Source organism: Rhinoraja longicauda, chromosome 6 (genome assembly GCF_053455715.1).
Source record: "Rhinoraja longicauda isolate Sanriku21f chromosome 6, sRhiLon1.1, whole genome shotgun sequence".
Lineage (NCBI taxonomy): Eukaryota > Metazoa > Chordata > Chondrichthyes > Rajiformes > Arhynchobatidae > Rhinoraja > Rhinoraja longicauda.
In genome coordinates this window covers 8,826,635-8,839,214 of record NC_135958.1, presented here as the reverse complement: position 1 = coordinate 8,839,214, position 12,580 = coordinate 8,826,635, and the positions used below count along the sequence as shown (strand labels likewise).

Sequence of the window (12,580 nt, the reverse complement as noted above, 5' to 3'; positions counted from 1 at the left end):
TTGGAGTGTGGGGGGAAACCGGAGCAACCAGCGAAAACCCACGCAGGTCACGGGGAGAACGTACAAACTCCGTACAGGCAGCACCCTTAGTCGGGATCGAACCCGGGTCTCTGGCGCTGTGAGGCATCAACTCTAACACTGCAGCAACAGATAGCAAGTGAAGATCTAATAGATGTATAGAAAGATGCAACTGTGCGTGTGAAGATTTCTCTAACAAGGTTCTCTATTATTATGTCACCTCAACTTACAGTTCCAAAGCACAGAAACAAAATAAAGTTCACACAGTTATAAAACGCGATTAATTTTTATATAAGTTCCTGTACAGGTTCATTCAGTTTACCAGGATTATAATCAAGCTAAAAGTGCTTAAGGCTGATAAGGACACAGTCAGTTTTGTTACGATCTCAAGAATTCACCATTAAAATGGTATCCTCATTATTCTGTCTACTGTGTCCGCTACAGCTGCGATGTTTGTGGATATACTCTTGTGCAAAATGAAGCAGCTCCACCACCGGTTTTCCGGCACCCCTTGGCTCCAGAGCCTAGCCGGATTATCCGTCTTGCCGGACCAACAGAGGCCACAGCCTCCGAGAGGAGTAAAACGTTACCGGAACGTTTCTGCCTAGGCCGCCGAGGGGCCGGGATATTACCGGCCCGCAAAGTCGGCCTGGGAAGCCAAGCGATGGGAACGGGCCGGAGTTCCAGAGTCCCGGCCGCAGGGAGGCAGATTCCACCCGCCGATCGGCCGCGGAAGTCCCGATGAGGTCGAGATCGGCCGCCCCACCCGGCCTGGGCTCCACGTTTTCGGGGGGACTTCCAGAGGAGGGGGGAGAGGTGGATTTTGTCCCATTTAAAGAAGGTGCCAGACCACCAGTTGTCGGAAAGTCGGTGGCACTTTCCTGTATCCCGTGCATTATAGTGAAGTGAAGTTAAATTGTTATAATTACGTTCATATCTACAGAAGCAGCTGGTTTAAATGGCAGCAATAATTTGCGAATAGAAGTTTGTCTGGACATATATCACATCCTGCATCAAAGCTAGTTTGTAAGTGCTGATCAAGGATAAGGGAAAGGAATGATTTGCTTCTTCGCTTTGTTGGGCACGGCTGAGACTAGTGACTCCCACCGCACCACGGCCAGCTTTGTCTCTCATTCCACCTTGCGAGCCCACTTCATATCATCAGTCCTTGGCTTGTGTCCAGTCAGGTTTGTTATCAGATGCTCCAGGTGCCGCCAAAACCCAATCAGTTCCAGAGGGTAATTCAGCCACCCTGAGAACAAGAGAGAAGATTCACAGCCGTCAGAGGGCACGCCTCAAATATTCACCAACATTTCCACTGCAAGACGCAGCATTGAAACAGGCCCTTCGGCCCACCGAGTCCACGCTGACCGTCGAGCTCCCCTTCACACTGGTTCGAGGTTCTCCCACTTTCTCATCCACTCCCCTGCACACTAGGGCCAATTAACCTACAAGCCTGCACGCCTTACGGATATCGGGGGAAACCCAAGGGGCCACAGGGGCGAACGTACAAACTCCACACAGCCAACTCCCGAGGCCAGGATCAAACCAGGTCTCTGGGGCTGCTATCTGGAGTTAGCACACACCTCCAGATTCAGGGACAGTCTCTCCTCAGCTGTTATCAGGCACCTGATCCATCTTCTCGCCAACTAGAGAGCGGTCCTGACCTCACGGATGACCCTCGGACTATCTTTACTGGACTTTTATCTTCCACTACATCCTATAAGATCACCCCTCATCCTCCTGCGCTCCATGGCATAAAACCCTGGCCAGCCCAACCTCTCCCTGTAGCTCTGGCCCGACAGTCCAACCCAGGATGAAAGAAGGGGTCCCGGCCTTCACCGGTTCAATTCCTACGGCAGTGTTTCATGATGTTGCCATGAACATTACTAAACCACTACCTCCTCTCTCATACCCAGCCGAAACTCAGAGTGGCATCAAACCCAAGGCTAGATGCAGCACGATCTATACCAGTGAAGGCCCGGAGGGAAACACAGCAGGCAGGAGCAAAATTAGAAAAGAAATCAAGAAGGTAAAAAGAGTGCATTAAAAAAACATTAGCAAATAAAATCAAGGAAAAAAAAACAAAAGAAGTTTTATAAACATCAAGCCTAATAATAAAGGAAACAGCAGGGACTATTAGACGCTGGAAAGATAATGTATTAATAATTATTTTTAAAAAGACAGACAATTGAATCCAAAAGAAAAGTCTTTGCAAAAGAGTTAAAGATAAACAATGCCTTTCTGAGGTAAAATTACCTGATTTTGCAACCAATTAAAGTTCAAAGGATTATTAGGCATAGCAAGGGTAATTTTAGATTTAGAGATACAGCGCGGAAACAGGCCCTTCGGCCCACCGTGTCCGCGCCGCCCAGCGATCCCCGCACACTAACACTATCCTACACCCACTAGGGACAATTTTTACATTTACCCAGTCAATTAACCTACATACCTGCACGTCTTTGGAGTGTGGGAGGAAACCGAAGATCTCGGAGAAAACCCACGCAGGTCACGGGGAGAACGTACAAACTCCGTACAGACGGCGCCCATAGTCAGGATCGAAAATGTAAATGAACGTTTTTTAGAATGAATTTGTTCATTCATTTATATTCTCTTTTGCAAAAAAGGGTCTTGACCCAAAATATCAGCATGTCTGAAGAGGGGTCCCGATCTGAAGCATTGCCAACACGTTCTCCTCCGCTCAGTCTGCCTGGACTCACCTGATCTCCCGGTTGCCAAACACTTTTATTCAACCTTCCCATTCCCACACTGCCCTTTCTGTCCTGGGCCTCAGAGTGAGACCCAGCACAAATTGGAGGAACAGCACCTCATATTTCGCTTGGGCAGCTTACACCCCAGCGGCATGAGTATTGATTTTTCTAAGTTCAAATAACCCTTATATCCCTCTCCCACCCAAATCGTACAAGCTTTAAAGTCGTCTTATTGAGTCACATTGTCTGTAACTGGTTTTCACTTAGCCCCAAGCTAACAATGGGCATGTTTCCTTTATCATCATGCAAGTACAACAGGCAGTGAAGAACGCTAATGACATGTTGGCCTTCATAACGAGAGGAGTTGAGTATAGGAGCAAAGAGGTCCTTCTGCAGTTGTACAGGGCCCTGGTGAGACCACACCTGGAGTATTGTGTGCAGTTTTGGTCTTCTAATTTGAGGAAGGACATTCTTGCTATTGTGGGACTGGAGCGTAGGTTCACGAGGTTAATTCCCGGGATGGCGGGACTATCATATGATGAAAGAATGGAGCGACTGGGCTAGTATTCATTGGAATTTAGAAGAATGAAACATATAAGATAATTAGGGGATTGGACAGGCTAGATGCAGGAAACGTGTTCCCGATGTTGGAGGTGTCCAGAACCAGGGGCCACAGTTTAAGAATAAGGGATAGACCATTTAGAACGGAGATGAGGAAATACTTTTTCACACAGAGAGTTGTGGATTTGTGGAATTCTCTGCCTCATGAAGACAATGGAGGCCGATTCATTGGATGCATTCAAAAGAGAGTTGGATAGAGCTCTTAGAGCTAGCGGAATCAAGGGATACGGGGAGAAGGCAGGAACGGGGTACTGATTGTGGATGATCAACCATGATCACATTGAATGACGGTGCTGGCTCAAAGGGCCGAATGGTCTACTCCTGCACCTATTGTCTATGTATATATATATGCTTGACAAATCTACTGGAATTTTTTGAGGTTGAAACTAGGAAAATTGACAGGGGAGAGTCAGTGGATGTGGTGTACCTCGACTTTCAGAAAGCCTTCGACAAGGTCCCACATAGGAGATTAGTGGGCAAAATTAGAGCACATGTAGGGTACTGACATGGATAGAAAATTGGTTGACAGACAGAAAGCAAAGAGTGGGGATAAATGGGTCCCTTTCGGAATGGGGTACCACAAGGTTCGGTGCTGGGACCCCAGCTATTTACGATATACATTAATGACTTAGATGAAGGGATTAAAAGTACCATTAGCAAATTTGCAGATGATACTAAGCTGGGGGGTAGTGTGAATTGTGAGGAAGGTGCAATAAGGCTGCAGGGTGATTTGGACAGGTTGTGTGAGTGGGCGGATACATGGCAGATGCAGTTTAATGTAGATAAGTGTGAGGTTATTCACTTTGGAAGTAAGAATAGAAAGGCAGATTATTATCTGAATGGTGTCAAGTTAGGAAGAGGGGATGTTCAACGAGATCTGGGTGTCCTAGTGCATCAGTCACTGAAAGGAAGCATGCAGGTACAGCAGGCAGTGAAGAAAGCCAATGGAATGTTGGCCTTCATAACAAGAGGAGTTGAGTATAGGAGCAAAGAGGTCCTTCTACAGTTGTACCGGGCCCTGGTGAGACCGCACCTGGTGTACTGTGTGCAGTTTTGGTCTCCAAATTTGAGGAAGGATATTCTTGCTAATGAGGGCGTGCAGCGTAGGTTCACTAGGTTAATTCCCGGAATGGCGGGACTGTCGTATGTTGAAAGGCTGGAGCAATTAGGCTTGTATACACTGGAATTTAGAAGGATGAGGGGGGATCTTATTGAAACATATAAGATAATTAGGGGATTGGACACATTAGAGGCAGGAAACATGTTCCCAATGTTGGGGGAGTTCAGAACCAGGGGCCACAGTTTAAGAATAAGGGATAGACCATTTAGAACGGAGATGAGGAAATACTTTTTCACACAGAGAGTTGTGGATTTGTGGAATTCTCTGCCTCATGAAGACAATGGAGGCCGATTCATTGGATGCATTCAAAAGAGAGTTAGATAGAGCTCTTAGAGCTAGCGGAATCAAGGGATACGGGGAGAAGGCAGGAACGGGGTACTGATTGTGGATGATCAACCATGATCACATTGAATGACGGTGCTGGCTCAAAGGGCCGAATGGCCTACTCCTGCACCTATTGTCTATGTATATATGTATCTATGTATTACTTTATTGCATATCTTTCATTCATTTGTTCTACATCTCCCTACATCATCGCCTATATCTCTCGTTTCCCTTTTTTCTGACTATCAGTCTGAAGAAGGGTCTCGATCCGAAACGTCACCCATTCCTTCTCTCCAGAGATGCTGAGTTACTCCAGTTTTTTGTGTCTTTCTCCACAGATGCTGCCTGATCCGTTGAGTTACTCCAGCACTTTGTGTTATTTTTGCCAAACACACAATGGGTGTTTTAATGACTCGAAATCTGTTTGTTGTGGGGTTTCACAACTTCAGCAAGAGGTCCATTGACGTTAGAATTTCCTTTAAACTTTCGAGATGCAGTGCGGAAACCGGCCCTTCGACCCGCCGAGACCGCGCTGACCCACAATCACCCCGTACACTAACCTACACACACTAGGGGCAATTTTACAACTTACCAAAGCCAATTAGCCTGCATATACACCCCGATCTTTATCAACGGGGACAGTGTGGAGAGAGTGTCCAGCTTCAAGTTTCTGGGCATTCACATTTCGGAGGAACTAACATGGTCCAATAACACTGCTGCGCTGGTCAAGAAGGCACAGCAACGACTGTTCTACCTGAAAACACTGAAGAAGTCTGGTCTGCCCCAACAGCTGGTGACGACCTTCTACCGCTGCACCATAGAGAGCATCCTAACGCATGGCATCCCTGTGTGGTACCTCAGCTGCACGGAGGCAGAGAGGAAAGCTCTTCAGCGGGTAGTCCATAGAGCTCAGAGGACCATCGGAACACAGCTACCAGCCTTGGAGGGCATCTACAACACACGATGCCTCAGAAAAGCCACCAGCATCCACAAAGACTCTTCACACCCCTGCAACAGTCTGTTCGAACTCCTTCCATCGGGCAGACGATACAAGGCCTTCTACGCCCGCACCTCCAGACTCAGGAACAGCTTCATCCCCAGGGCCATAGCTGCTATGAACCGGTCCTGCTGAGCCGGATGGTCACATCGCACAGTGAACCGGCACAGATCTACTTGCACTTTATCCTGTTTTAAAACTGTTACAATTTGTTTCATTGGAATTTGTTGTTGTTTAAATTAATACTGACTAGCTAATTAATTTATTGCATCGTATGGGAGGCGCATTCCCAATCTCGTTGTACCCCTGTACAATGACAATAAAGATATATTGTATTGTATTGTATTGTATTGTATACCTGAAGATAGGCACAAAATGCTGGAGTAACTCAGCGGGACAGGCGGCATTTCTGGGGAGAAGGAATGGGTGATGTTTCGGGTCGAGACCCTTCTTCAGACTGAGAGTCAGGGGAGAGGGAGACACAGAGATAAGGAAGGGTAAAGTGTGTGAAAACGAGACATCAAAAGAGATGCAGCTCAATGACAACGTAGAACAGATCATCGTTAGCTGGGAGAAGGTGACAACAAGCAAAACAGATAAAGTGTAACCGGGGACAGTCAGACTGGTCGGAGAACTGGGAAGGGGAGGGATGGAGAGAGAGGGAAAGCAAGGGTTACTTGAAGTTAGAGAAGTCAATGTTCATACCGCTGTGGTGTAAGCTGCCCAAACGAAATATGAGGTGCTGTTCCTCCAATTTGCGCTGGGCCTCACTCTGACAATGGAGGAGGCCCAGGACAGAAAGGTCAGCGTGGGAATGGGGAGGGGGAGTTAAAGTGTTTAGAAACTCTCCCTCCCATTCCCAAACTCCGTATAGACAAGCACCCTTAGCCAGGATTGAACCCGGGTCTCTGGCGCTGTAAGGCAGCAACTCTACCGCTGCGCCACCGTGCCGCCCGTCCTTCGGCTTACTTGCAGTAAAGTGGAGACACAAGCTGCTGCAGAATCTGCAGGCACCAGTGTCCCCAAAATTTTTTTTGTCGTTGGGTTCCAAGCGTGGAAGAGAACAAACAAATTCTCGGCCACAGCTACGATCTTGGGTCTTTAAATTGGATACAAATAGGCCTCCGTGTGGGGGATGATTTTGACTGCTTCAGCACACCGGGAAAAAAAATGCAATTCCCTGGAAACGCGATGCGGGGGGGACACCTGAATGATAAAGCGGCCTGAATCAATATTGCACCCCCCCCCATGGCGCAGTGCACCAACCATGCAGCAAATTGTGCCTTCATGCAGCCTTTCAAATGATGTCAATTTGGAGCATCAGTTACACAATAAATTTATGGGTAAAGAACAGGAAAAAGGAACAAAAACTCGACTGAAATAAAACCATCAAGGGGTAAGGAAGAAAAGCACCCAGCAACAAGCAAGAGACCACAACAGATAATATTCACAAAATGCTGGAGTAACTCAGCAGGTCAGGCAGCATCTCTGGAGAGAAGGAATGCGTGACGTTTCGGGTCGAGACCCTTCTTCAGTCTGAGGAAGGGTCTCGACCCGAAACATCACCCATTCCTTCTCTCCTGAGATGCTGCCTGACCTGCTGAGTTACTCCAGCATTTTGTGAATAAATACCTTCGATTTGTACCAGCATCTGCAGTTATTTTCTTATACAACAGATAACATAATAGAAACATAGAAAATAAGTGCAGGAGTAGGCCATTCGGCCCTTCGAGCCAGCACCGCCATTCAATGTGATCACAGCTGATCATCCAAAATCAGTAACCCATTCCTGCTTTCTCCCCATATCCCTTGATTCCGTTAGCCCTAAGAGCTAAATCTAACTCTCTCTTGAAAACATCCAGTGAATTGGCCTCCATTGCCTTCTGTGGCAGGGAATTCCACTGCGATTTAAGAGTATTGATAATCTAAGAGTAGTTTTCCTTGTCACAGAGCCATAGAGTCATACAGCACGGGAACAGGCCCTTCGGCCCAACCTGCCCATGCCAACCAAGATGCCCCATCTACACTAGTCCCACTTGCCCGCATTTCACCCATGTCCCTCTAAACCTTTCCTGTCCATGTACCTGGCTTAAAAACTTCAGGGTGTTGGAATGGGAAAGTAAGTTTCAGGGAATAAAAAACAGCAAGGAACCCCAATACCTCAGTGCTTGCTGAGAGCTAAAGATACTTTGGTTATTGCAGTTTGCAAACCTTAACATAAACGCCAACGTCCATTAAACCAATCCTGTAAAATGGAGATGCAAGGAACTGCAGCTGCTGGAATCTTGAGAAAAGTGCTGGAGGGAATGGACAGGCGATGTTTCGGGTCAGGAACCTTCTTGGCATCTGTAGAAGGGTCCAGACCTGAAACTTTGCCCGTCCATTCCCTCCCCAGACTCTGCCTGACCCGCTTGAGTTTCTCCAGCACTTTGTGTTTTACCCATCCTGCAATGCACCCAGCAGCCACACTGCAACTGCATCATTGTACCTGTTTCCTTCATAGACCATATAAGAAAATAACTGCAGATGCTGGTACAAATCAAAGGTATTTATTTACAAAATGCTGGAGTAACTCAGCAGGTCAGGCAGCATCTCAGGAGAGAAGGAATGGGTGACGTTTCGGGTCGAGACCCTTCTTCAGACTGATGTCAGGGGGGCGGGACAACGGAAGGATATAAGTGGAGACAGGAAGATAGAGGGAGATCTGGGAAGGAGGAGGGGAAGAGAGGGACAGAGGAACTATCTAAAGTTGGAGAAGTCGATGTTCATACCACTGGGCTAGAAGCTGCCCAGGCGAAATATGAGGAGCTGTTCCTCCAATTTCCGGTGGGCCTCACTATGGCACTGGAGGAGGCCCATGACAGAAAGGTCAGACTGGGAATGGGAGGGGGAGTTGAAGTGCTCGGCCACCGGGAGATCAGTTTGGTCAACACGGACCGAGCGCAGATGTTGAGCGAAGCGATCGCCTTCATAGACCAGTTCACTTGGGAACATGTGGGTAGATTTGCCAATGTTGACACAGTCAGATGCTATAGCAGAAAGCTGGAGTGACGCAGCGGGTCAGGCAGCATTTCTGGAGAGAAGGAATGGGTGACGTTTCGGGTCGAGACCACCACAAGCAATTATTTAGAGTCATAGAGTGATACAGCTTGGAAACAGGCCCTTCGGCCCAACCTGCCCAACCTGCCCACACCGGCCAACGTGTCCCATCTACACTCGTCTCACCTACCTGCCTTTGGCCTACATCCCTCCAAACCTGCCCTATCCATGTACCAGTTCAAATGTTTATTAAATGTTGCGATAGTCCCTGCCTCAACTACCTCCTCCTGCAGCTCGTCCAATACATCCACCACCCTTTGTGTGGAAAAGTTACCCCTCAGGTTTCTATTAAATCTTTCCCCCTTCACCTTAAATCTGTGACCTCTGGTTCTCAAATCCCCCACCCTGGGCAAGTACGTCTACCTGGTCTATGATTGTGTACACCTCTGTGTAGGTTAATTGGCTGGGTAAATGTAAAAAATTGTCCCTAGTGGGTGTAGGATAGTGTTAATGTACGGGGATCACTGGGCGGCACGGACTTGGAGGGCCGAAAAGGCCTTTTTCCGGCTGTATAGATATGATATGATATGATATGATAAGATAAGATCACCGCCCATCCTCCTGTGCTCCAAGGTATAGAGTCCTAGCCTGCTCAACCTCTCCCTATAGCTCAGGCCCTCAGGTTCTGAGCTTATTGAAAAATTGAGATGAATGTGTTAAAGAGGGGAAAAGAACAGCTTTAACAATCAGGTTAGTATTGCTGTTATGGTCATGGAATAATAAATAGGGCCATTTTTCGTTTAGTTTAGAGATATAGTGCTGAAACAGGCCCTTCGGCCCACCGAGTCCACGCCGACCAGCGATCACCCCACACACTAGCACTATCCTACACACTAGTCAAGTCAAGTCAATGTTATTTGTATAGCACATTTAAAAACAACCCACATTGACCAAAGTGCTGTACATCAGTTCAGGTACTAAGAACGAACATAACAAACATACAAACATAACAGCACATACATAAATAGTTCACAGCGCCCCATCAGAGGGCCTCAAACGCTAGGGAGCAGAAATAGGTTTTGAGCCTGGACTTAAAGGAGTCGATGGAGGGGGCAGTTCTGATGGGGAGAGGGATGCTGTTCCACAGTCTAGGAGCTGTAACTGCAAAAGCGCGGTCACCCCTGAGCTTAAGCCTAGACCGCGGGATAGTCAGTAGCCCCAAGTCGGCCGACCTGAGAGACTAGGGACAATTTACAATTTTTACCGAAGCCAATTAACCTACAAACCTGTACATCATTGGAGTATGGGAGGAAACCGGAGCACCCGGAGAAAACCACACAGTACAAACTCCATACAGACAACACCCAAAGTTAGGATGGAACCCGGGTCTCTGGCGCTGTGAGGCAGCAACTCTACCGCTGCGCCACCGTGCCGCCCCTATTAGTATTGCTGCTATGCTACTGGAATAACAACAGGGCCAACAGCAGGAACATAAAGTGCTGGAGTAACTCAGTGGGTTAGGCAGCATCTCTGGAGAACATGGATGGGTGGCGTTTCGGGTCAAGATCCTTCTCAGGCTCTGCCAGTCGCATTTGGGTGCGTTGGAGAATATCACACTCCGATTTTGATGCCGACTTTCACGATAACCCTAAATGAAGTTGAACAAAAGACTGTAACTAAGGAACAGTTCTTTCAAGGCTACCTCAAATCTCTGATTGATCCCTGTGAAGCCAATTTTTCTTGTTTTCTACTGGTAGTGTTTTATTCAAGTCTATTTGTTACTCCTGACAGTAGGCTATTAATAATTCATCGCAGCGAGTATTGCTTACTGAGAACTGAGAAGGCATCGTTCCTGAGAGAGACGAGGGCTGTTAGGCCATATTCTCCCTTGAAACACAGGCTCTCCCTCGTGTATTCTTCATAAATACACTCATCGTTGGTGTCCTACAAAACAACTCATCATTTTTTCCGATGGCTGTTCACTAGGCTGGTTTCCTCAACAGTTTGGAGCTTGGACTTGGGATGCTTTCTGCGTGTGAACCGCAAGCTTGGTCTTCATCAGGTAGAGTTCTTGGTCTTGATCGGAGTAGAGTTAGGCCATTCGGCCCATCAAGTCTACTCCGCCATTCAATCATGGCTGATCTATCTCTTCCTCCTAACCCCATTCTCTTGCCTTCTCCCCAGAACCTCTGACACCTGTACTAATCAAGAATCTATCTGTCTCTGCCTTAAAAATATCCACTGACTTGACCTCCACAGCCTTCTGTGGCAAAGAATTCCACAGATTCACCACCCTCTGACTAAAGACATTTGTCCTCATCCACTTCCTAAAAGAACGTCCTTTAATTCTGAGGCTATGACCTCTAGTCCTAGAGTCTCCCACTAGTGGAAACATCCTCTCCACATCCACTCTATCCAAGCCTTTCACTATTCTGTATGTTTCAATGAGGTCCCCCCTCATTCTTCTAAACTCAAGTGTCTTCAAGAGACACATTGCAAAAAGAACTACAAAGAACTTTGAGGCGGCACGGTGGCGCAGCGGTAGAGTTGCTGCCTTACAGCTCCAGAGACCCGGGTTCGATCCTGACCTCAGGTGCTGTCTGTACGGAGTTTGTACGTTCTCCCCGTGACCGCTTGGGTTTTCTCTGAGCGCTCCCGTTTCCTCCCACATTCCAAGGACGTGCAGGTTTGTAGGCTGATTGGTGATATTGTTCCCGGTGTGTGGGATAGAACCAGTTTGTGGGTGATCTCTGATCTGCGTTGTCCCGGTGGGCCGAAGGGGCTGCTTCCACGCTCATTTCTGAGCGTACCTATTCGGTTATGTAACTACAAACTGTTAAGTTGTCAAGAATTGGCGAATAATTTGCATCAACAGCATTTAACCTGATCTCCCGGTTGCTGGACACTTTCATTCCCCTTCCCATTCTTACACAGACCTTTCTGTCCTTGGTCTCTTCCATTGTCAGTGTGAGGCTAAACGCAAATTGGAGGAACAGCATCTCATATTTCGTTTGGGCAGCTTACAGCCCAGTGGTCTGAATATTGATTTCTTTAACTTCAAGTTGCCCCAGCATTCCCTCTCTCTCTATCCCTCCCCCACCCACGTCGCACCAGCTTCTCGTTTTCACCCCACAAACAGCTTACAATGACCTGTTTCCTTTATCATCGTCACTTTTTTGCATATCTTTCATTCATTGGTCTTTATCTCTCCACATCATCGTCTATATCTGTCGTTTCCCTTATCCCTCGCCAGTCTGAAGAAGGGTCTCGACCCGAAACGTCACCCATGTGTGTAGAATATTGTTAGTGTGCGGGGATCGCTGGTCGGCGCGGACTCGGTGGGCAGACGGGCCTGTTTCCACGCTGTGTCTGTAAATTAAACTAAACTAAAATCGTGCGGCGTCAGATCAAAGGTGAATAAAGAAACCTCCTCCCCCAGCAGATAGATCAATGCAGCTCCACAGAACACAGAGTACTGGAGGGACTAAGGCGGGTCAGGCCGCACCTCTGAAGGGCATGGATCGGTGACGTTTTGGGTCAAGTTTCGGGTCAGAACCTGAACAAGTTGTTCCCATCAACGATGCGGCTGCCTCACAGCGTCAGAGACCCGGGTTCGATCCTGACCTAGGGCGCTGTCTGTGTGCGGAGTTTGCACGTTCTCCCTGTGACCGCGTGGGTTTCCTCCGGGTGCTCAGGTTTCATCCCACATCCCAAGGACGTGCTGGACTTTCAGGATAATCGTCCCCCTGT

General features: G+C 47.7%; 1 protein-coding gene across 1 annotated transcript in view; it reads right to left on the bottom strand.

The window, feature by feature from the left end:
• Positions 1-298: 298 nt before the first annotated feature.
• LOC144594786 (plasmanylethanolamine desaturase 1-like) overlaps positions 299-12,580 on the bottom strand; it is a 101,935-nt gene continuing 89,653 nt past the window's right edge. Inside the window, exon 5 of the mRNA XM_078401641.1 lies at positions 299-1,270. Coding sequence (XP_078257767.1) covers positions 1,149-1,270 — 122 coding nt within the window. The 3' untranslated portion in view covers positions 299-1,148. The remainder of the gene's footprint in view (positions 1,271-12,580) is intronic.